This window comes from Atheta coriaria, unplaced genomic scaffold (assembly GCF_025399875.1).
Source record: "Atheta coriaria isolate IRGN ID8LTWV9N9 unplaced genomic scaffold, Caltech_Dcor_3.1 hic_scaffold_44_pilon, whole genome shotgun sequence".
Classification (NCBI taxonomy): domain Eukaryota; kingdom Metazoa; phylum Arthropoda; class Insecta; order Coleoptera; family Staphylinidae; genus Dalotia; species Dalotia coriaria.
Genome location: NW_027045486.1, coordinates 97062 through 120904, shown reverse-complemented (window position 1 = coordinate 120904; position 23843 = coordinate 97062). Strand labels below are relative to the sequence as shown.

The 23843-nt window shown below is 36.7% G+C and overlaps 4 protein-coding genes across 6 annotated transcripts; 2 read left to right on the top strand and 2 right to left on the bottom strand.

Moving 5' to 3' along the window:
* Window positions 1-4546: 4546 nt before the first annotated feature.
* On the bottom strand, window positions 4547-18562 carry LOC135802678 (casein kinase I). 3 transcript variants are annotated; one of them, XM_065316294.1, is made up of 6 exons: window positions 18186-18562; window positions 13406-13512; window positions 8372-8650; window positions 8073-8313; window positions 7785-8016; window positions 4547-7507 (listed from the first exon to the last, which is right to left on the bottom strand). In XM_065316294.1, exons 1-6 carry the CDS (start codon window positions 18306-18308, stop codon window positions 7482-7484), a joined length of 1008 nt encoding a protein of 335 aa, XP_065172366.1. In that variant the 5' UTR covers window positions 18309-18562; the 3' UTR covers window positions 4547-7481. The 3 variants fall into 3 exon arrangements, with proteins under 3 accessions (XP_065172366.1, XP_065172365.1, XP_065172367.1); XM_065316293.1 differs by having other exon boundaries at window positions 4547-6955; XM_065316295.1 differs by having other exon boundaries at window positions 4547-6080; window positions 18186-18561.
* Window positions 18563-19128: 566 nt separating this feature from the next.
* LOC135802677 (probable isocitrate dehydrogenase [NAD] subunit beta, mitochondrial) lies at window positions 19129-21117 on the top strand. The gene is given in 6 exon segments (XM_065316292.1): window positions 19129-19352; window positions 19441-19491; window positions 19773-19905; window positions 19908-20356; window positions 20414-20623; window positions 20680-21117. Coding segments are annotated over 6 exon segments (1131 nt in total). The 5' UTR covers window positions 19129-19310; the 3' UTR covers window positions 20926-21117.
* On the bottom strand, window positions 19702-22408 carry LOC135802681 (uncharacterized). The gene is made up of 7 exons (XM_065316297.1): window positions 22122-22408; window positions 21834-22037; window positions 21628-21769; window positions 21110-21424; window positions 20694-20901; window positions 20429-20621; window positions 19702-20354 (listed from the first exon to the last, which is right to left on the bottom strand). Exons 1-4 carry the CDS (start codon window positions 22233-22235, stop codon window positions 21138-21140), a joined length of 747 nt encoding a protein of 248 aa, XP_065172369.1. The 5' UTR covers window positions 22236-22408; the 3' UTR covers window positions 19702-20354; window positions 20429-20621; window positions 20694-20901; window positions 21110-21137.
* LOC135802679 (histone-lysine N-methyltransferase, H3 lysine-79 specific-like) lies at window positions 22340-23610 on the top strand. Its single transcript, XM_065316296.1, has 4 exons — window positions 22340-22631; window positions 22685-22801; window positions 22862-23111; window positions 23196-23610. The coding sequence occupies exons 1-4, from the start codon at window positions 22542-22544 to the stop codon at window positions 23525-23527; spliced, it is 789 nt and encodes a 262-aa protein (XP_065172368.1). The 5' UTR covers window positions 22340-22541; the 3' UTR covers window positions 23528-23610.
* Window positions 23611-23843: the final 233 nt, after the last annotated feature.

Here is a 23843-nt window from a genome sequence, read left to right as displayed (position 1 = left end):
TACGGAATTTTCCCGCAATAAATTTCGATACAAAGAAAAAAAGAATTACATTTTGCATCTGGGAAAATTATTCCGAATTTAGTTTAAGACCGCGTTTGCGTGTTATAATAACAAAACTACAATTCCTAGCGCAAAGTGTACTAGTGCGTATACACACCACTAGCAATGTAACTCGCTTTACCGAATTTCTTCGCAATAAATTTCGATATAGGGAAATAAATAATTAAATTCCGCATCGGGGAAAATTACTCCGAACTTAGTTTAAGACCGCGTTCGCGTGTTATAATAAAAAACTCAATTCCTAGCGCAACGAGTACTAGTGCGTATGCACACAACTATCAATATAACTCGCGTTACCGAATTTCTTTGCAATAAATTTCGAGATAGGGAAATAAAAAATTAAATTCCTCATCGGGGAAAATTATTCCGAACTTAGTTTAGGACCGCGTTCGCGTGTTATAATAAAAAAAACTACAATTCCTAGTGCAACGAGTACTAGTGCGTATACACACAACTATCAATATAACTCGCGTTACGGAATTTCTTCGCAATAAATTTCGATATAGAGAAATAAAGAATTAAATTCCGCATCTGGAAAAAAAAACTATTCCGAACTTAGTTTCTAGCGACCGACCACGTCCCACAATAACCAAAATAATTGATTTGAAATATAAACATCAAAAGCAAACAAAAAAAGACATTCATGCACACTAAATGTACAATTACTTATTAAGAAACCACTGTTGATGCATATTACGGCTAAGTCGATTGATGACCGAATATAATGCAAACTTTGCAAATAGAAGCCTGATAAAACAAAACGCGAAGCGCGATATACGTCTGGATACGCTAGAGACCGGCACGAGACTAGTTGCAATTCGTCAATAGAGCATGCTGAAACTGCGCACGCAAAGATGCGACAGTTCACAATAATAGTCTGGGCCTGCTGCATAAACCCGGCAGGTAAAAGCAATAGATGCGCAAATCCAGCGCGTCGATTCCACGCGACCTTATGCGCGAATAGCAATAGATGCGCAAAGACGGCAGCGCGACGCTGGCACGCGACCTTATGCACGAATTGCAATATACACGGTACCTGTGATAAGAACTAAACTAAAATGTGCTGCTGCGACAGCGCGACGAGAATCTTTTCGCATGACATGAATGAAAACGTATTTACAGGGTGTTATCAAAAGAAAATCATCAATTTAGAAAGGAAATTACCCCAAAGCCAGAAAGACTGCTAATTTTTCACTGGGCAATAGGGAGAAAATCAAAAGTGCATGCTTTATTACCCATTTCCTATTGTTTATCTAGAAGAGCTGATAGCTGCGGGGATAAAAACATCTTTTAAAGAAATATTAAATTAAGATTTCCTAAGCACACAAATTAGCAATCACGTAAAATCAGATAGAATTAAGTACAAAAGAAACAATCAGGCACGAAAACGTGACGAAACGCGACAATATTGCAAAACTTGCTTTACAACGACCATGTGATAACTATTCCTACTTATTTTCAGAGTGTTTACTTATTTCACTGCTCGTTTTTTCATATCATGTTTTGAATTCACATTTGGCTGTAGTATATAGTATTTAATACTTTCTTACCTAAACTAAAGGTAAAATATTCCACACGGGGCACGAAAGATCTTGATTTAAATTAACTATTAAATGAATATACAAAACAAAACTACTTAGAATTTTTAGCCGACGGAAGATATCCGGCAGCCGACGGCAAACACGTGCGTATCTATTAAAACCGTGCTAACTTATATAGTTAACGCATTAACTATATACGACACTTGTCCGTTGATTCTAAATCTTATCTTTGCTGACCGATTCTAATTCAACTACAGACTTAAAATCACAAGAAACGCAATAAGTCACCACGAAGACCGCCGCGCAAGAGATCGCGTGCACACCACGCCGCAGCGTACTATCGACTAAGTAAGAAATAGCAATGAACAATTCTGAGCTCGCCGGACGCGCTGCAAAGCGAAAAAAAAGTTGTTTGTACACATACCCCGATAAGAGTCGAAGGGGACAACTATGAACAATGCATGTTGTGCATACAGTATAATGCAATGGTTACCCCGCAGGGGTAAAACGGAAATTCTAGGAGGGTAACACGGGATGGCACGAAATAGTATTAAAATAGCAATGAACAAAATAATAGTACGGTAAACGGTAGCACGGCGCTATTTATCTTAATATATATAAATCTCGTGTCACAATGTTTGTCCTCAATGGACTCCTAAACCACTTAACCGATTATAATAAAATTCGCACACCATGAGCAGTTCGATCCAACTTGAGAGAGAGGATAGTTTAAATCTCAAATTATAGTCGCAATTTTAATATATTGATAATTGGTCATAATAATCACTACATAGTATAAAATAAAGTCGCTTTTTCTGTCCGTCCTTTTGTATGCTTAAATCTTTGAAACTACGCAACGGATTTTGATGCGGTTTTACTTCCGTGCGAAGCCGGGGCGGGTCGCTAGTCTATATATATTTTGACAATCTTAATATATAAAAATGAAACCCGTTTCCCGATGTCACGCCATAACATGAAAACGGCTAGACCGATTTGGCTGATTTTTTTTGTAGTTTTCTAATACTCTGTAGAAGGTTATTACGAAAAAAAATATTAGGAAAATATCTCGGAAAGATTGATAAAAATAAAACCCGTTTCCCGTTGTCACGCCATCTATGTGTGAAATTTCAGAACGCATATATAAACTTCGCATGACTTATTTAGTAATCTGTGGTAATTTGTGACATACCCGCCGCGCCAACAATATTGACCGGTTGATGTTTTTGTTTGGAGAAGGAAAGTCGCTTTCTCTGTCTGTCCCTTTGTATGCTTAAATCTTTGAAACTACGCAATGGATTTTGCGGTTTTTTACTTCCGTGCGAAGAGGTTTAAATTAGCTAAGGGTAAACTCAATTCCCATACTTGTTCACAGGGGTAGTGACATTGAAAAGGTTAGGAACCACTGGTCTAATGCAATGAAAAGATATGATTTTTCGTACTTTCTTATTCGTACGAGCAATCTATCCTAAAATCCAGAAATGAATGCAGTCTAAATGAAAAGGCAGTCTCGCAGGCAGTTTTAGCGACTATTTTTGAATTTTTACTTCACGTAGTTGATATATTTTATTATCTTCTTCTATACAGAATTTTCGGAAATGTTATAATCTGCAATCACGTTACGAGAGTCTCGGTAAAAGAGACTCTTATTCAGGGCCCCATACGAAACTAGCGGTAAAAGTGACTCCCATTCGGAGCACCATACGAGGGTACCGGTAAAAGTGACTCGTGTTCGGGGCACCGTATGAAGATAGCGGTAGAAGTGACTCGTATTCCGGACACCGTATAAGGGATACGGTAAAAGTGACATCCATTCAACTCTAGCGCTAATAGAATCCGAAGGAAAAAATAAACTATCATGAAGGATTTCTTAAATATTACCCGGTTTCTACAATGTTTTAAAAAATTCGGAAAAAATGATTAACTTTGGCCGCCGCAAAGCAGTTGGGGCGAAATTTGGCGATGATGCTGGATTACGGCATCAAGATCGCCTCGTGCCCTAACATTTCGTTTTTAACAAACTAAATACAGTACAACTTCAAACCTGGAAATTTCAATATCTACGAAATACATAACGTTATTTTAAACAAGTTTACGACCTGCATAGTCCCCACATGCAAAATTTACATCGGTATCACGATTATTTACTTACCAGTGCACCAAACACGGTAAATCAAAAGCAATAGATGTTGCAATAAATAGGAAACAGGAGATTAGCAAGAACATTTTACATAATATTGAGATGTATCTACTTACTATCGGACTTCAGACTGCTTTAAATTCCAAAATTGAGTGAGAACTAATTTCAATCCATATTGGCAATTTCATGATATCGTCATCCGACAGCAACTCACTGATCAACACACGCGTAAACACACAACACACTAAATTAGCACAATAGAAGACTTAATCACACACTATAAATTATAACAAAAGTAAATATTGCCGGTAGTCAATTAAACAACGCGATTTATTGAATTTAATAAGAACGTGGCTCTCAGCAGAAAATGAGAAACGCGTGCCGGTATAGGAGCGACGGACTGTTCAGGTAATCTTCAATCGCGTGACTATTTTAAGGTAAACAAGTGCATCGCTGCGCCACCTAAAAATATTTCAAGAAACCATTTTATATAAAAATAAAACAACTCAAACATGATACGTGAACAAAATAACTAATGTACCGAGATGTGATTTTAAAATGTAGTTTACTAACGCGAATGAAGCAAAGCTGTAAACTCCTAAATATAAAAGAATCACAAACAAAAGCAAGTTCAATTATGATATTGTATTTTATCTGAATTTAATAATATGATGGAAAACAAAACTAACCATGTACTTCAACTGAAAACAACGCTTGCATCCGGCGTAACATTATCAAACAATTTTTAAAAAGACAGTGGTGAGTCTATGAAAAGGATATGGGTGTTACGTAATAATAGATACACAAGTAGTTATAATACATGTAATCGTTAATCAATTCAAATTGTGAGAATAAATCGACTCAGCATCATTGTGAAATCAACTAACGACATAATCAGGTAGGTATCGTGTCCGTTGAAATCGAAAAAAACATGGCCGTAGCATTCGACCCTTACACGTAAAAAATAGACAAACGTAAACTAAATCATCTTCATGAAGAAATGAAGAAAAAACGGGACAACACTCTCATCTCTTCACTTAAATTTAAATATATTTATATAATTGATAATTTGTTTCTTTTTGTCGATTTTTCGTTTGTCGTTTACTGTTTTTCTTTGCGTTTTAATTTTTTTTTGCACATTTTCTTTTGTTTTTCATCGTCTTATGTTTTGCTACACATGCAGCCAGAAACAATCAAATCCATCATCATTGTGGATGTACATTTCGTGTAAGAATTAAAGTTAAATTGTATGCATATTTCGCATTATCATCATCGTAATGCAATAGTTTTTTAATTAGTTATCATATTAATAGTGTTTATTAATATTAAATAGTACAGCCAGACTTGCAATCGCACGAATTCGCTTCGCAAACGGAACCCACTCGGCAGCCATCTTGTCGACGTCCGGCGACGGAAAGATTCACCCTATCATCATCCACACGCACTCACGCCATACATTAATTACAATTACACACTTTGAAATTTGTTTCTTTTGATCAGAGATGAAAAAATTATATTGAGACGCCAATTTTGCTTTGTTGTTGTCGTCGTAAGTCATCTCTATCAGTAATTTACAATAATTGTGTTTTACATGTAATTAAAACCTAAGCATTAAATTCAATAACAAACTATTTTAAATTATAATTTTATAATTGTTAAATTAAAGTTATACTAGATTACTTAAACCCTTACGCTCGCTTCAACGCTCGACAACAGTGGTGCAATTCACATCCGCTCGCAATTATTATTGTTGGACTAACTCACATCGTACGCTAGAGTGTGTAACAGTTACACATGTCTAGTATTCATGTTGTGACTATTTTATATATAAAAATGGACTTAAACGTTTAAAATATGCAACACGTGTGCAAACGCTCAGTTTTTAGCACGGTTGCACATGCGCATATTTCGTATCCGTACCGCTAATACAATATTTGTTTCATCAATTATTCCGTTTAGTTTCCTTAGCATTAATATGTAATATATATATAAATCTCATTTCTTCACGTTTATAATTTATTAATTGTTGTTTCACGTTACTCGTATTAGCTTTAATAGTAAGTGTGTGTCTATACATATTTTAATAAAACAGCTAATTCGATCGAACTCTAAAGTGTTGAATTTTAACCCTAGTCGAAATGATTTGATTGGTTTTAATTTGATGAAGTGGTGGAAATTGTTTACACGTATTCACTATTAATTATATTTGTTGTAGTTGCTTTTGTCGTTTGTTTGTTTTTTTTGTCTGATTATATTATTTTTGGTGGAGTATTTTGATTAGCGAATTAAATGTGAACCGTTGTGGGGGTGGGTGGATCCGATGGCATTATGTTAGCGAGCGCCTAAAAAATATGAAACGATCATGTTAATAATCAAATGTGCAAAACACAAAACAAACACAACTTAAAACAAAAGAGACCCGACGAAACAAGCAATAAATAGAAATTATAATGTGTGAGACTTGGTGTGTGTGCGCGCGCGTGAAATTACAAGAAACAAAATCGTAAAATGAGTGTTAATTAGACATGATGAACAGACTTGAAGTCAAGTTGTGTCACATATCATACATATCTTTGTAGAAAATTAACACACACCATTTCGCAACAACCAAAGTAGTAAATGATTAAATCAAGAAAATAAAAACACAACAGAAGAAATAAGAAGTTGTGAATGTTATATGAATGTCGAATGAACGATGGTGGACATGATGGATGATTTACAGTCATATTAGTTGTAGTAGTTACACATTCACGTTTATAATTTTACAATAGGGCATAATTATAATCATCGTTACGGCTAATTGTATTTCGTATTTTTGTATCATCTAAAGATTTAATCATCATTGGCGGACGCATCAGTAATCGAAACAACCACAACGCATACACTCAAACAAGAATTATATTGCACGCAAAAATTTATATATAATTCCACTTGTAGACAATTTTCAATTTTTTTGGCGACGTTCAGTTTCTCGACAAATTGCAGTAAGGAATGAGGAACAGTTGAGGTTGGTGGTTACACATCTTGTTGATTGGAGGTCGGAAATTGTTTGACGAACTTCTGGATTTGCATGGTGGGACATTTTGAGAATGCAATTTCTGTTGTTGGCGTTTCTAATGGCCTTTAACAGGTCTGACCACGTCCGTGGAAGAAACGTGCGGCTTCGAGTGTACGGTCGCTTTCGCCGAGTTGAGCTTTCTGTCGACGTCTCGAATCACTGCAAACGTGAATTGCGTGTAGCTCGATTACCGATCCGCCTATTTGCCCCTGCTTTTTTGGTTCTTTGTTTGCGCATCGCAATTGGTGGGTTACTCGTGTATGGCTATGCTCTATCTTATGTGAGTGTTCGTTTTTGGGAGTGTGTGTGGTACTTGACAGAGGTGAGAAAAAAAAAACTATAAATACATTTATAATACGAACAACAATGCATCTGTCGGTTTGATTCTTCTTCAAAGTCCAACACACACACTGCCGATGAGAATTTACAAAAATTTCCAAATGTCTCATTGCCTCCCCCTCACACATTTAGAACATTTCGCAAATAGTATAATATATAATACATTATCGAAAAAAAAAAGCTATTTGGAGAAACTCCATCCCGACGCCAATCTCAATAAATATTTTCGAGGCGTGGGTCGAGATAAATTTTTGCCAAAAAAAAAACCACAATTCCTTATAATCTTGGAACATCTCGTCTTGGTAATTTAGTTGCTGTTTTTTTGTCGAAGATGATTTACAAGTAATTATTGTTGTTTGTTGTTCTCTACACCTACGCGCGTGAGACGAGGATTGTCGAGGGTGGTATCGATGGCGCGCGCGTGTCGGTTGTTGTTGATGTTTGTTGTTGTATACATGTCGAGAGAAAGAGTCGGGAGGAAAAGTTCGTTTTATAAAAACCATAAATTAATCAATCGTGTTGCGTCAAATGCTTTTTGACTATAAGGGGGAAAGGTAAAGTGTGGGCGAAGATGGGATCAGTTGTAGGATCGGTTAGCAGGGGCGGAAAGGTCGTGAATAGTATCTCATTTTAGGTGCTAGCTACTAACCGGGTTGCTGGCCGACGGCCGCCGACGACTGGGGCTGCGCCGACGTACCGAGCGGTGTCTGATTGTTGGCCTTCTGCTTCAGCATGGTCCAGTCAAACGTGTAGTCATACTGGTGGTTGAGGGTGCGGAAGAGGATGCGGAACAGCTGACGCAGATACATATAATCTGGTGCCTCTTCGAAGCGCAAACCTCTGGTGTAGTTCAGATACATCGCAAACTCGGCTGGGAAACCCTAAAAAAATATACAACGTTCTACAGATCCTTTAAGTATTCATCCAGCGAACGTACTTTGCATAAAACTTCAACGGGAGTGGACATTTTCTTCTCGCTAATCTTCTCATACTTCTGTTTCTTTGTTGCTGCTTTCAAGCCTTGCCAGGGTAGACAACCGCGGTTAAAGTACATCAGGACGTAGCCTAAACTCTCCATATCGTCGCGACGCGACTGCTCAATGCCCAAATGAGCATTAATGGAGGCGTAGCGCGCGGTGCCAGTCAGATTCTTGTCTTCGCGGTAGGCTATGTGCATTCTAAAAGAAACAAAATGTCATAAACACCATACAAAGCATGATCATTTAAATTTCATACCTAGTGCGAGCATCTCTGAATTTCTTAGCCAACCCAAAATCGATGAGAAACAGCTTGTTGCAATGGCGGCCGATGCCCATGAGGAAGTTGTCTGGCTTAATGTCGCGATGGATGAAGGACTTACAGTGAACATACTCGATGCGGCTGATCATCTGGTCGGCAAGCATCAGCACCGTCTTGATGGTGAAACGACGCGAGCAAAAGTTAAAAAGGTCCTCCAGGGATGGACCCAACAGATCCATGACCAGCACGTTATATTCTCGTTCCTGGCCATAATATCTAAAAACAAGTAATATACAATTACAATTTGAAAACTGTAAGTATTCGTTCCTAGAGAAGTACATATAAACATTTTCTAATGTGTGTTTATTGTGATTATCAATGAAACGTAAAACGATTCAACAAACAACGCTATAAAACGCTCTCGGCTGTCATTGAAAAGTGCGCAGTTCCACGATTCGACTTCGCATAAATATAGCGATAAAAACCTGCACGCTAACACATATAAACAAATAGTAAAGTTATCAAATTTACACATTGTTTGTTTGTGCACTAGGAATAAACCTAAGCTAAGTTTGTTTCAACATCAATCATTGGAATTTTTTGCCTGCCTCTTTCAGTTGAAAACTTGAAAATCAGTGACTAATGGTTCTCTGGATGGCAGCAAAATAGTATTCTGTTCGTTTGGTGAATCGTTAGCGAATCGATCGACCGTTGTTTGGCGTGTGCAATTGCATGCGTTCACTCCCGGTTATTTATAAAGTGTCTCTGGAAGCGCCGTACCGCCGACCGACCTTTGCACACACCGTTACATACATCACAGTAGAATTAGTTTTAGAATCAAGTGAACAACCAATTCCACACCCAAAGCAAATGCAATCAAAAAATGATATTGTGAAATATAATTCAGACAATGAGATGTATCATCATGCCGCCATCTTGAATCGCGCATCATTTACTTCATTCTTTAAAAGTTTAACATCAACAAAAAACGTCCTAAACTTTTGTGAACTCGCGCTTTTTGTGACTTTTCAAAGCAAGTGAACTTTTTTTATTTCTCTGCGTACGTGTTTGGCCTGCGTGCTTTGTTCGCATCGGGCGAGGAACGAAAAACGTTCGTAACAGTAAATCCGCGAGTCGCGAGCTCACAAGCGAACTCGAAGACGCGCTGGAAGAAGTCAAAGTCACTCAGTCAGGACAAGATGTGAGATTCTTCTAGCAGGGCTAGCTTCTTCATCGACAGATGAGCGATGAGGTAGCGTACAATACACCAGTTGCGATAATAAGTGCCAAGCAACAACTCAAGCAGCTGTAGATGAGGCAAACAAGCTTAACTACTATTGAACAAAGTTTTAAAAACGCGTGCCTTATTAGAAATAATTAGACATGAACCAATAACAATATAAAAATCAATTGTAATAAAAATGACTGTCCGGCTTAGCATTGATATTGCAATGTTAATTATTTGCAAGTACATCCATTATGGAACTGAAAACACAACGCAATATTGCACAACTTATTGAATATAGTGAAATAATGAAATATTATAACGATCAACGACAAAGATCCTTGTCCTACTTCGAGTTTTCAATGTTTCGTGTAATTTACGTTACAAAATTGAAATAAAACCTTTAAAAGACCATAAAAATTATTGATTTCAAATCATAAACCGAAAATGTGTAATTTTAATGTGTGCAAATATTCGTATTGGAATATTACTGTATTATAGCACCAATTACGTCTGCAAATGTCTAAATAAATCGATATTGTCACAATTTGACGACGTGCCAACCGCCGAGATTATTTATATTCAAATTTTCCACGCGATGCACATTTTCCTCGCCACTTAGAAAATAATATTATATTTGAAATGGGCAATAAGGCAAAAACGAAATAAATTTATTTGAATAGAAGAGAATTAAAATTAAATCCACAATCGATGTGCATATGCATGCCAAGAACGAGTAAGGAACAAGCAAGAAACAAGTCCGAACAAGTTTCCTGTACATTTGTTCAACATAATTCGTACAAACCGAATAAAGGATAGACTTAACTAAAGTCAAGTCGTAACTAAAGCCAAACCAACGCATAATGTAGAACGCCATCGATGAGTCCTCAAACAAAAGAAGAACAAGAACGTTCAGGTGCACCGTACACCGGCACACCATACATTGACTTAAGTCACTTACTTGCAACTACAAACTCCTAAAACTCCAACCGGCAGTGTATAATAAAGTAACTCAAGCCGCGAAGAGAAGTGAGAATCAACTTCAGCGTGCGGACTAGACTAGACTTGATTCAAGCAAGCAAGCCCCGTGGAGACGTCGTAAGCTGGCTGAGTCAACGCGAGTCTATCGAAAGGCAACACAAGACGCAACCGCAAGGTTGCGCTCGACGGGTAAACTTCCTGTTCGGCTCGATTGAACACACGCACAAAACACTTGCGTGGCGTTGTGTCGCGGAAACTAATGAGTTAACTTAACTAAAGTCACCAAATGAATATTATATCTACACACATTAGACTTGAATAAAATCAAAACTAACATTTTATAATGACTTAAGTCAATATAATTCTTTTTTCCTTTTGCTATTATTTACTATCAATTTGAATTCTAAAATTTTATAAATTAAGTCGTGTTTGACTGAATCGAATTTCGAATAATGTGCTCACATCGGCTTTATTTCGGGCCGGGGGAAAAAGAACAACCCAAAGTTGAGTGACCCCGAAAACTCGACTAGTAGATGGATGTGATGACTCGGATGGCGATGGTGATGCACGTCGCATGCACGACGATCGACCGTTGGTAAGCATGCGTTATGCATACAAATATCCAAAGAGCAAATCGATAAAATTGAACACGTCTTAAATAATAACAATTACGAGGAAATATTGTACATTAACGCTTAAATTCACATATTTTTGACGATTTCACATGAGTAAACTTAAGTCAATCATTCGCAGTAACCTAGTTCAACGCCAGTGCAATCTATTTATATTTCAGGGCTAAGTTAACACGCCTTAAATAAATTTCTTGTTTTGCGATCGACCACGTTTTTTTTATAGTTACAGGTTATGTTGGATACGTTACTTATGAGTATATGAAGTCTACGACTGTTACATTTCATTATTCCACTCTACGCTTGTAATTCTCCAGCTCGTGGGAAACTCGGAAACATTCCTAGACAAAATTCTTGCTGCACAATAGTCCACGGAAGGAATAAATGCACGAGGTACACATCACAAACGCGCGATGAGGAGAGGTATAAAGATGAACATGCTGTTAGAATCGGCAAGAATAGACAAAAATAACTGAGATGTGTACACCAGAGTAGTGAGCAGACCACAAATAGACCAAGAATGTAACAAGATTATTTTCTTATTTACAACTTAAACCGAGAACGAATTAAGTCAAATTACGAGAAAATATTTAGAATTTTAAAAAAATCATAAATGACAGCTAGAAAGTATTCAGAATGATTTAATATAATGATTGATCAAATAATTTGTTCAAGAGAGAAGTGACTAACTGTAAAAAGTAAAAATGACCCAGAAATATTAACACTTAACTGAGCAAACTGCAAATTAATAAATAAGCCGCAATAAAATAAATTTCCCCATGACTATCAATCTATAAATGAATAAATCTCGCTTTAATCTCAAGTAGTTTAAAAATAAAATCCTTAAATTACAGGAAAAAAGTTCTAATAATTTAAACTTGATCTAATCTAGTCGCTACTGAATGAAACTCGCTGATGCCTTGCATTTGCCAGCTTCTGTGCGACTGCTGCCGATGTCGCGCTTTCGACTTGTTGAGTTAAATTTAAAAAAAAAAAGAACTCGCTGCGTACCAGTAGTGTCACCTAGTCACGGTCTAAAGTAGAAAGTTAAAAGTAAGAAGACAACAAGCAAAAAAAAAACGACAACTGAACATCAACACCACCTACATTCATTCACATCTACACAGCGCCCAAAACCAACGCAAAAAATACAAGTAATAATAATAATAAAAAAAACTTTGCATCACGCACAAACGCACGAACTCCGAACCTTGATCTCATCAACAACTAAATTTACGACGTAACATACAGCATGTTTTAAATATAGTTAAAATTTTCTGAATCTACATTAAACCTACTTTCTTGATTTTGAAAATTTTAATATTTTTGTGTGCTTAGTAGATATTGATTTAACAGTTTAGCACTTGAATTTTAGCGTCTGTCTCAATTCGTACCAGGCAAAAACTACACCAGACACAGGTTTTTGGCGTTCAACTTACAGGCGTGTAGCGTTTGTTGTTAATCGAGTGTCCCAGATTCGAATCGTTACGGACAAGAGTACAACACGCCGACTGCACCTCTCTGAGCTTCTCCTACAACGCTCACAACCAGCTCAGAGCAGAGAGCACACCAACCACACAACTCAAATGCAAAAACTGCCGAAGCGCGCAAACGAATAAAAAAAACTTTCTTTCATTTTTTTTCGTCGAGTTTCTTTTCATTTCAACATGTTTTTAACGTCAAAAATAACGAAATCAAGTTAAATTAAAATTGACAACAATACGCATCCGTACAAATGTACTAGACTTATTGTTAGAACACAATTAAAGGATTAAAGTTGTCTAAAACTGGATAATATTTGCATAGCAAATAAGTTGTGATTCATTTCTCGTCTATAAACTGAGTTTGGAAGTGATTCATCGCGATTTATTGTGATTTATTGCTTTGCCTAGCGTTGTCGAGACACGCTCGAATGCGCGAAAAGAAAAGTAAAAGCAATTCGTAGACACGCTTCAGATTTCTTACTAAACTAAAATCATAAGTTATAATAATCTTTAAAACAGCAAAATTCGCAGAAAATCCAAACTTTTCATCATGAAAGTATACAATACGAGATAAGATTATTTTATAATAATCTACGTTTAATTACTAGATAATTCAACCATGGATGTGGCATTGACATATTTAAAAATTAAAGAGTTTGATAAGATTACCAGATAAAATTTTCATTACATAAATATTTAAATATTCACCAACCTGATATGTGGGATTCCTACACCGCCATGCAGAATCTTGTACAGTTTGCTTTCGTATAAAAGTTGCGGATGTCTGGCGCGCAGGTTTTCCAACTTTACTGCGACTTCCTGAAACAAAAACAAACCCCAAATCAATTTTTATGCTTTAATACTAGAGTCCGACCGAAACTGGATTTTAGCCTAAACCGAAATTTCGGCCCTGCAATCAGTTTCGGCCGAAACCGAAACCAAAACCGAAACTAATTTACATACATATTTTTCTACTACTACCTACACATCGCCGGTTTTTTCAGGTTTTTTTGATACAAAATCCATCTCGTGAGTAAAGTCCCCGTTTAGTCACTTGATACTTAATATAATATTAATTTAAGTTTCTATGAGCGAACTGAGGTGGCAAGTAACGAGCGCCATTAGCCGCGAAGTTAACCGAGTGACGCACGACAATTTACGAAAAGTGAGTTTCGGTGTGGCCGAAACCGAAACTGAAGCCGAAACTAGAATTCTTGGCCGAAACTGGCCGAAACCGAAACCTAAATTTCGGTCGGTCTCTATTTAATACTGATATAATTCTACATTTATTGTAATATTTATTACACCAGGTGCAAGTTTTGCCACATTTAAATAACGATAAACGTGTTCATTTGGAATTATATTTTCTTTTCATGCAGATTTCCATTTTCGCTTGTCCACTTGAGGTTAAATGAAGTTAAACGCCGTGAAACTGTGAAACATACAATCCATTCTCATGCACTCGAGATCAAAGCGAAATGCAAATGTAGAAAATTTACATTTTACTGTTGAAAAACATAAATATAAACAAAACTGTATAAAATACTAAACACGGTGAAACACATCTGAAATACGCTTTTGTTATTTATTTAGACTCCGACTGTTTTAGAAATTTATCGAGCTAGGGATTAGTGAAGTCGATCATTAAAATATAAATATAGATATGATAATACCGATATGTTTATTATATCTTGCATCTAACGTTTTATTGGCAGAGTTAATTAAAACAGTTAGCTCCTGCAGGCAGTGTCGTTGCAGGTCGTCGCCATTAAACTAACACGTCGCCAGCCAGTGTCACATTGAGAAAATGTAAATAATTCCAGGAAGATTTAAAACAACATATTTATCTTTCTGCTGAATATTTCAAAACTTATTTTATCAATTTAACAAGTTTTATATATTGTTATTGTTATATGACTAATTTGGCTTGCAGATGCAAACAATAACAAGAACTAGTCTGTTTTACAAACAAATTCATATGCAAAAGTTTAACAAACTCATCTAATAAATATTAATAAAATTCATTCAATGAGAATTTGAAAGTACAAAAACTCTCTTGCAATTTTTTGGAATAAACTAAAGCTAATTACAAAGTCAAATTTATAGAAATTGCATAATTTGATTGCGATTACAAACAAATCCTTGTAATTAGCACCTAAAGTACAGCAACATCCTTGAAGCCATTAAACAAAGTTAAACGGCCTTAATTGTAATTAAAAGAGAAAAATTTTAAAGATTTAAAATGAAAGAATTTACATTGTTGAATGGAAGGAAGCTGTGGCTTGTTTTTAGACTTTGCAGTTTTTTATTTTATATTTGGAGGTCTCCCCTCAACTAATTTGTATTCAAATTTAAATTCAACGTGTGAGGAGAATGTCCTTTGTGGGTGTTAATCTGGTAATTGTTTGCTTAAGACTCAAAGTCACAAATTAGCAGACACAAATCGACAAGAACATCACATTTGAAGTGCAAATAAATAATATTTAACAAAACTATCAATCAACAAATAAATGTAGGATACCCATTTGAAAACACACTTCGTTTGTGATTACGTGACCAAAATGATATGAAATTAATGCTTCCACTGTGGCAATGTCTATGACCAAAAACAAAAACCGCGTAGGTTTACAGTTTGGCCTTTAGTGTCCCACAAGCAAGAAAAAACTTCATTTTAAACACATTACTTTGTTGCTAACAACTTTTTCTTATATTAATCTTAATAATAGTAATTTATGAAGTACCTTGTTGAATTTATAGATGGAAAATTCAACTTTCACCAAGGACGCAAAATAAACAACGATAAAATCGCAATATGCAGTCCAAGGACAAAAACCACCGCTGAATTTCCCACATTCGGGCTTCGCCGCCATTAAGACTACACTACCAACAAGTTTATGATTTCGATTGTCCTACTTTATTACCTACTTCTGTTTGTATTCCGTTCTCAAACTTGGAATACATATTACTCATATAGTGCGTGATGATTTAAGTTATTTAACAAAGAGTCAGCCAAACAAAAACAAGAAAAGGAAAACGCGTGTGAAAATCGAGCATAATGTAATCGATATCTAGATTCAAAGTAGGTATCAAGATTGGGATTAATTAATAATCTTTGGTCTAGTTTTTCAGACCACTTCTACTTATTGAATTATGTAATACACTAAGCAACTAAGTCAATTAAGAATTATTACACGAACATTAAATTCCAAGAAACAAGTTACTAATATGACATATACATTAATATGTATTGCAATCAATGCAAAATTAATTACGGCAACAAGTTTCAGTCTGATTTGCGCTGCACGTGTTAAACTGAAAAGTTCTAATTTCAGTTAATAAACGACTGCAATGAGAAACCAATATTGACTTTTGTGCATTCACAACTCAAAGTTAACACTCACAACAGCAGGGCAGTCACTACGCGTCCGGTAATCAATAATCGCGATTGAATACAACCGCCAACCAACACAAACACTACAATAATTACCTACGCACACCTGCGAAATCGACTAATTGTTCGTTAATTGTTACCTAACACACAGTCACTAATAAAATTTCTACGGTGTTAATCATTTCATCAACAAACATTAGTAATACTTCTAGATTTGCGACTGTCATTGCATTCATATGCAATTATTAACATGGCAAAACAAGCAAAAGTATGTCCTTCGCGTAAAAATCGTAAATGTTTTCCGTTTCAATAATAAATAATTTATTAAATCGAGTGAGTGAGTGCGAATGTTGTTCAAGTGCGCGTTGTGTTGTAGAGCGTCACACACCGCTGGTAGTTGTTGATAAATGTTGCTATCATCACCGAGCGATAACGCTCTGAAAAGTCTGGAAACGAACACGCTTTATTTACGTCGTCGCCTTACGTTGTGCGGTATTATGCGCATAATTCGACACGAGCATCACAGGATGTAAACATGTGTGTGCATTGTTAAATTGCGTTTAAGGTTGGTATCAGCAAATAGAAACAATTACCGAACTAATTCATTATAAAATTAAATATTATTATTATTTTGAAAGTCTAGTCGTTGAAAGTGTGCAATTTGTAGGAGAATTTGCGTAAACATATTACCAAACTTCAAAAAAATAAGTTTTTTGGCAGACTAAACAAGAAAAATCATAAAAAATATAATTTTCACAAAAATAAAAGTTTTAAATAGAAAAAATCAATAAAAATAGAGTTAATTACTATTTTTGTAATTTTTTCATGAAAATTAAACATTATGATTGTTAAACTAATAAGAAAACACTCAAATTGAATTTGGGGGAATGTGTAATAGTTTTATCAGGCAATCAAAATATCATTAACCCTATTTGCTCAAATATTGCCATACTTTGACCATAACTAATACTACCCTTTACCTAATCCAACCACTATCACCAGAAACAGTTACAAATCTCTGAAGTTCTGTGAACTAAACCATTATCATTGTAAATCCCTCATTATTTGCATAAAATACTATGAAAACCGTAATCGTTAAAGTAAATTCTAGGAAATTTGATGATCATAAACCTAAACCAAATAATTAAACACGAAGTGCAGTAGTAATTTTAATATTACTCATCCAAACGTGAAATATCATAAAATTTAATTCGTCTATGAAGTCAATGAAATATTCATGAGAATCTCTGAATATGCAACAATTACAACTAAAATTTGAAAACAATATCGTTTCAAATGGTTTGCAACCTTGCTAACCACGCAGGCATGATGTTACGATCGTGTGGTTTCACTGGTTTTCATCATATTTCTCGCCAATCACCTCCAACAGTCAAAGAAATTGCGAAACGTGTCGCAAGCCTTTTCCACATCCCGAACTCATCACGCGTCTGCTAAATTTGTTTCTTTACGTTGAAAAATTCGCACCATTCATGTAACCTACTTTTGTGCTTTTAGTGCGAAATTTTAAGGTTAACGAGAAGCTTTTGGAACTTCATCGTATCTTTTACATAGAAAACTTGAAAATTAAGTAAAACCATTGGATATTGTTTAATATTGAGTAGAAAACAAGGATTTTCATTACACCTGCAGTCCTAAAACTGAGAATTTTATTTAGGTTACATCTGCTCTTAGACACAATTTCTACTCAAAATTAATAATAAATTACGATTTTACACTAGTTTCAGATGTGAAATGCCAGCCAATAAGCTAAACTATGATAAAAGGGTAAAATCTGTGGTGTAAATTAACATGTTGCATGGTTTTTTCAAGAAAGAAAAGACAAGCGAGCAGAGTATCGCAATAGAAACATGGCCGACTTCGCGGCGCTCTGCGTTCGCTCGGCGCTCTCACCGCGTGTACATACACTCTTCGTCTATGTTTGTGTGTGTGCCCGTCCTCTCCCCACCAATCGGAACAAAGCAGTAGCAGATGGTGAAGCGCTCGGCGCGTGCATGTGTCAGCTCGCTTACACGCACACAACCTCACCCAGGTGGCCATATGCACGCGTTGAGTTACACACTTGGAGAATACTGTGACTTACCTCGCCATTAGTGATGTTGATGCCTAGATAGATATCCCCGAAGGAACCACTGCCGATTTTCCGAATCAGCCTGTACTTGCCGCCCACTGTGTAATCCGGTTTTCCTGGATTCAGCGTCGACATTCTGGCGAATGCGCTCGGAGCGTCGCTCTGCTTGGTGCACTGTGCGTAAACGTGCGTCTGGCGCGACGAGGATGCGACGCGGTGTCTCGACGACGGTGTCGACGAGGATTGTTCTTTTAACGTCGACCGCGAGATCCGTTCAGCGAACTGGTGTGTGCGCGCACCGAACTTACTGCAACTCTCGTCTTGGCTCACGCCGACATTTCTCGCCTCGCTCACTCGCTGACTGATCGTTGTTTATGACGTCAGGAAACAATGTACCTCGGAGAGCACCTGGCGGCGAGCGCGGTACTAACGCTTCCTTCCTCGCTAAAATTTTCAGTTGACTGCTTACAGCGACCTCTATAACCAAGTTATTTTAAAGATTTAAGCGTAAAATCAAGCTATAAATTAGTTTGTTACATCTTAAATAATTCAAAAATTAATTTTCCTGTTTTTCGTTTACTAGTTTTGTACATTTAGTTTACTTTTAAAGAATACTTTTCTGATGTAACGATAGTTGAACATAGGCAACTTATTTAACTTGTTACAGAGGCATTACGAAAGCTGCAAAATTATTTACCAGGAAAATGAACTCATAAATTAATACTAATTAAAAGCAGATTCTATGATCATAGTCGCATAATTGCTACCAACGTTTGATTGATATTTATTTGTACCTTAGCATTTCAATATTAACCCTTTGCAACAACTTTAAGGTATATTTAAATTATTGTATCCACAATTATTTTAATATATCAATACTTGTTTACGTTAATTTTAAAACTTTTCCTTTTTACTTAGATTCTACGTACGTCATCATATATTTTCGCATATTATAATTGAATTCAGCGCTTCAATGACAGCGACCTCGTGTCATGTGGCCAACTCAAAATATTTGACGATAAATCGCTCAAGTGGAGCGAGTTGAGCGAAAGTTAGGTACTTCAACAATTTATATACCAAACAAAAGGGCTTAAGCATTATTGAATTTTAAAAGTAATTGACTAAAAAATTAAGATAATGGCAGTGTTTGCACGATTGACGCCACGCATTTTGGGCCAAGTAAGTTACATAATCAACCAAAACACAGCAGACTATGTTGTGGCTACATATTTTAAAATCTCAAATAATTATAATTAAATGTTTTTAGGCTTCGAATGCCACGTTGAGGTCTATTCATACTACAACAGCCAACAATGCGGTAAGCATTTGTTTTATATTGTTAACCTAAAAGATTCATGTATAGTGATGAAGAACGGTCCAAACCTGAGTTAGTCGTGTTTTTACCAACATTTTGCTTAATAACTTGATAATATGAGAAGATGTAATGTTAATTCCTTTAGGAATCGATTCTTGGTTAAATGCTCCGTTTTGTAGTATTAAATACCAGTAACTTTACCAACGAACTTACTTCATTTCAAAACTTTTAATAGAAAATTGTTTAAGAATCAAAACGCATTTTACATTAACCCTTTGTTGTAGCTCCCTGATCGCCCTGACGCTCGAACTAAATGCACACTCATTCCTGGTGATGGTGTCGGCCCAGAACTTATCTACGCTGTTCAAGAAGTCTTCAAATCCGCAACGGTTCCAGTTGACTTTGAGACCTTCTTCTTCTCGAGGTGAATCCCACGCTCAGCGCACCCCTCGATGATGTTGTCGGTTCCATCTCGCGGAATCGCGTCTGCCTTAAAGGCATTCTCGCCACACCGGACTACAGTAACACCGGGGAATTGCAGACGCTTAATATGAAGCTTCGCACGTCACTCGACCTCTACGCGAACGTAGTGCACGTCAAGTCGCTGAAGGGCGTCAACACACGACATAGTAACATCGATGCCGTAATTATTCGTGAGCAGACCGAAGGCGAGTACTCCGCGCTGGAACATGAAGGTGTGCCCGGGGTTGTTGAGTGTCTCAAGATTGTCACGGCGAAGAAAAGCCAACGTATTGCCAAATTTGCCTTCGATTATGCCACCAAGAACAACCGCAAGAAGGTCACTGCTGTCCACAAAGCAAACATCATGAAACTTGGCGATGGCTTGTTTTTAAAATCATGCGAAACTGTAAGTATTATATAATTTAAAACATAAAATAAACTAAAATCGATTTTTTTTGGATAGATCGCTAAGCTATACCCAAAGATCCAATTTGAGAAGATGATCGTCGACAATACCACCATGCAGATGGTTTCCAACCCACAACAGTTCGATGTGATGGTCATGCCTAACTTATACGGCAGTATTCTCGATAATCTCGCTTCCGGTCTTGTAGGAGGCGCTGGCGTTGTTTCTGGTGCTTCATACTCAGCAGAATCAGTTGTATTTGAACCTGTATGTAAAACAAACACCATATTATGCTAAAAACTCACTAATTTTTCATTATTTAGGGTGCGCGACATACATTTGCGGAAGCAGTAGGCAAAAATGTCGCCAACCCGACAGCCATGTTGCTGTGCGCAGCGAAAATGTTACACCATGTCAATCTACCAGCCTACGGCAGCATGATCCGCAATTCAGTAGAGAAAGTCCTCAAGGATGGCAAAGTACGCACCAAGGACATTGGAGGTCAAGCCAGCACGCAAGAGTTTACCCATGCTGTCATCCATAATCTGCAACCATTGCCATCGGCATAAAACACGAATTATTACTTAATGTAGGCATCACAATGCATTTTATTATGTTTGTCTATATTATTCAGTGTGTGCCCAATTTGAAAACAATTTCATTACCAGTTGCGTTACCAGAACGTCCCGCAGTATTTATTATTTATTTAATTTGTCGACCGATGCGGAAATTGTACATTTAATAAAAACTCACCATTATTATTTTTGTGAGGTTGTCTTTCCTAGATACCTAGCGATTTTCGTTCTTTTTGATGTCGTTCGGCCGTAGCTTCCCTTTTAGCAGCTAGTTTACGGGCGCGTTCTTTATCGTATTTGTATTTATGTCGCTCGTGTCTCGCCTCTTGTTCCGCTAGTTCCGCCGCTGTCATCACGTGGTGTGGTCTCGCCATTTTGCGCGTGCGTGCAGAAGGAAAGTATTTCAGCGCTATCGGATTTACAGTGAAGGCAAATTCATTGAGCTCGACTTTGCGCATGCATGGTTCAGCCAGTTTGGTAATACGTTCACTTGCTAGAATGGTAAATGGGATATATAAGCACGCAGTATGGCAGAAAGGTAGGTTACGCGTCTGGTCGTGAATGGATAACCCACAAAAAATAGTGGGGGAAGGTACGCATGCGGCATTTACGACTTGATCGCGAAGATGCTTAAGTCACTAAATTCACAATTGAGGTCGGGTATCAGTGAATATATAGTATGATTTAAAAACGTACCATTGTATTGCATTGCTTTTGGGGAAACAGGCGGCGGTGGTTCTATCTTTTTATAAGGAATCTTCGGCTGGCTCAATTTCTCTATCCGCTCCGACCATGGACCGTTGGTGTACTGCCTATAGGGTTTACTATGCCACGCTGTCTACAACCATAAAACAAATTAATTAATTTGTAAAGCTTAAAAAGTAATTCAAGTTAATCCTTACTTGTTTTTTTAATGGCGGGCGTCCCCAACGAGGCTCAGCCAAACTATCAATTGCAGCAGATGCAACGTAATTTTTGGCAGATTCCTTCACGGGATGAAGTAAAAGGTAGACCCAACATGTCGGGTCGTTTTCCGGTTTTATATACTTATGCATCGGAATGGAAAGTTCCTCCATTCGGCCAGTGTTGGAAAATTTCGGTCCCCTCTGAAAAATAATATAGTTTTAAGTTCATTTATGCATCACAAGAATAAATTTTAATTGAAAATTGATATTTTTTTATTCAATTACATCAATTGGTGGTGGTTTCGGGTATACTCTTGGCAATGCATTTTTATTCACCCATGCAACTTGTCGTCGATATAAAATTTGAGCTGGAATAATCGGCTTACATATAGGATCCATTTTGATTATTAATTACAAGTAACATTGTATGTTATAAAAAAACTTAGAATTTTTCTCTACTTTGGCCTAAAGGAATGAAAATTATGCGATATCCTAACCAACTTATTACATCATGTTTGACAAGATGGCGACGTGACAATCGTTAAACGTCCGCCATTTTCATCAAAATTCATTGTAATTCAAAAAGTGCACCAATTCACATCGTCTCTTCATCAAAATCATCGTTAACACCCAAAATTCTCAGTGAAACAAAGTAAAAAGGACTTTTATAATTATTTGGCAATATTTATATATAAATATAAAAAAATGAAGAGAGAACTGATTGAGTGGTGCGAGCGTAACTCGCTACCACTTACCACATTCAACCATTTATGCATGTTACCAGAAAAGTTCTCGGTTAGTAGAAACATTTTATATGAAACAAAAAAGGAAACACTTAACATTTTTAGAGAGGAAAGAAGATAAATATAAAAAAAGCGGCGTTTCTAGAACATCTAGACGAGATGGCCGAACCATTCCCTGATTTTTCCGTTAAACACAACCGCAGTGCCTCGGAAATTGACCATGTAAATATAACATAACCAACAATAACGACTAACTACGCATGAAACACTAAATATTTACAGGTTAAGAAAAGCGCATTAAAATATAAAGCAACAAAACGCGTTTTAAGTTTATCAGAGCCTGTGGACCGGAAGAACCCAACATACCGCAATTTTCTAAAAATTACTCGTGCTGCCCTAAAACATAATGCAAGCAGCCGCGAAGAAAACCTAGCTAAGCCCACAAAACGACGCAATCCACGCCCTCGGGACTTCACAAAAGTCTCAAAATCAGCGCGTGAACACGAAGCTTCCGAACGCACTCAAAACTTAAGTAAGCCCTTACCTCGTAATACAACCAAAAAATACAAATATAAAGCACCAAGGTATGTCAAAAAAGGCGCTTTGACTGCTACAGCTTCAGAAAAAACGTCGTCACTCGCCAAACCAAGAGAACGCAAAGATAAAGTTACAAAAAAACATCCCTTCGAAGTAAGTAAGGCGGCGTTGACATGTGAAGCCAGCGAGAGGACAGCGAATTTAGGAAAACCCAAATGTGTGACACCCAAATACAAAAACCCCGAAGACAAGTGGAAACACAGATTTGATAGAGATACTGAAGAAGAAGAAAAGCAAAAACAAACGAATGAGAAAAAGAAAAATGATAAAAATAATAAAAAGAAAAATAAGGAGAATAATAAGCAGAATAATAAAGGGGCAATGAGAAAAACTGGTCTTTATAATCAATGATCAATGAGGGTAGGACCAAAATCGAAAAGTTAAAAAGCTAAGCCAACTATCTACAAAATACAATAAAAATAAACAAGAACTAATTTCTTTGAATCTTATTTATGCGCATGCGTAACATTTTTTTCTGATTGCATGTGCCATGAAACAAAACCAAACCGATGTGTTGTCACGGCGCGTTTGGCGATGATGGGCCAAACAACATAAAATGAAATTCCCAGTGATAGTCTCCTAAATATGTTTACTAATCATTCACGTGCGTGCTGCCGACATCTTCAAACTATGCATTCATAAGAGCAGTGCGCACATTCAAAATTCA

Bases quoted from the DNA above. Each gene is read 5' to 3' on its own strand.
- LOC135802678 (XM_065316293.1), bottom strand. From the start codon at position 18,308: ATGTCGACGCTGAATCCAGGAAAACCGGATTACACAGTGGGCGGCAAG. The intron at 13,513-18,185 runs GTAAGTCACAGT...TTTTTGTTTCAG, and splicing joins TCAACATCACTAATGGCGAG to GAAGTCGCAGTAAAGTTGGA. The intron at 8,651-13,405 runs GTTGGTGAATAT...ACTTGTTTTTAG, and splicing joins GTAGGAATCCCACATATCAG to ATATTATGGCCAGGAACGAG.
- LOC135802681 (XM_065316297.1), bottom strand. From the start codon at position 22,235: ATGGATCCTATATGTAAGCCGATTATTCCAGCTCAAATTTTATATCGA. The intron at 21,770-21,833 runs GTAAGGATTAAC...TTATGGTTGTAG, and splicing joins GCCCGCCATTAAAAAAACAA to ACAGCGTGGCATAGTAAACC. The intron at 21,425-21,627 runs GTACGTTTTTAA...TTACCATTCTAG, and splicing joins AAAAGCAATGCAATACAATG to CAAGTGAACGTATTACCAAA.
- LOC135802679 (XM_065316296.1), top strand. From the start codon at position 22,542: ATGAAGAGAGAACTGATTGAGTGGTGCGAGCGTAACTCGCTACCACTT. The intron at 22,802-22,861 runs GTAAATATAACA...AAATATTTACAG, and splicing joins GTGCCTCGGAAATTGACCAT to GTTAAGAAAAGCGCATTAAA. The intron at 23,112-23,195 runs GTAAGCCCTTAC...TGACTGCTACAG, and splicing joins CGAACGCACTCAAAACTTAA to CTTCAGAAAAAACGTCGTCA.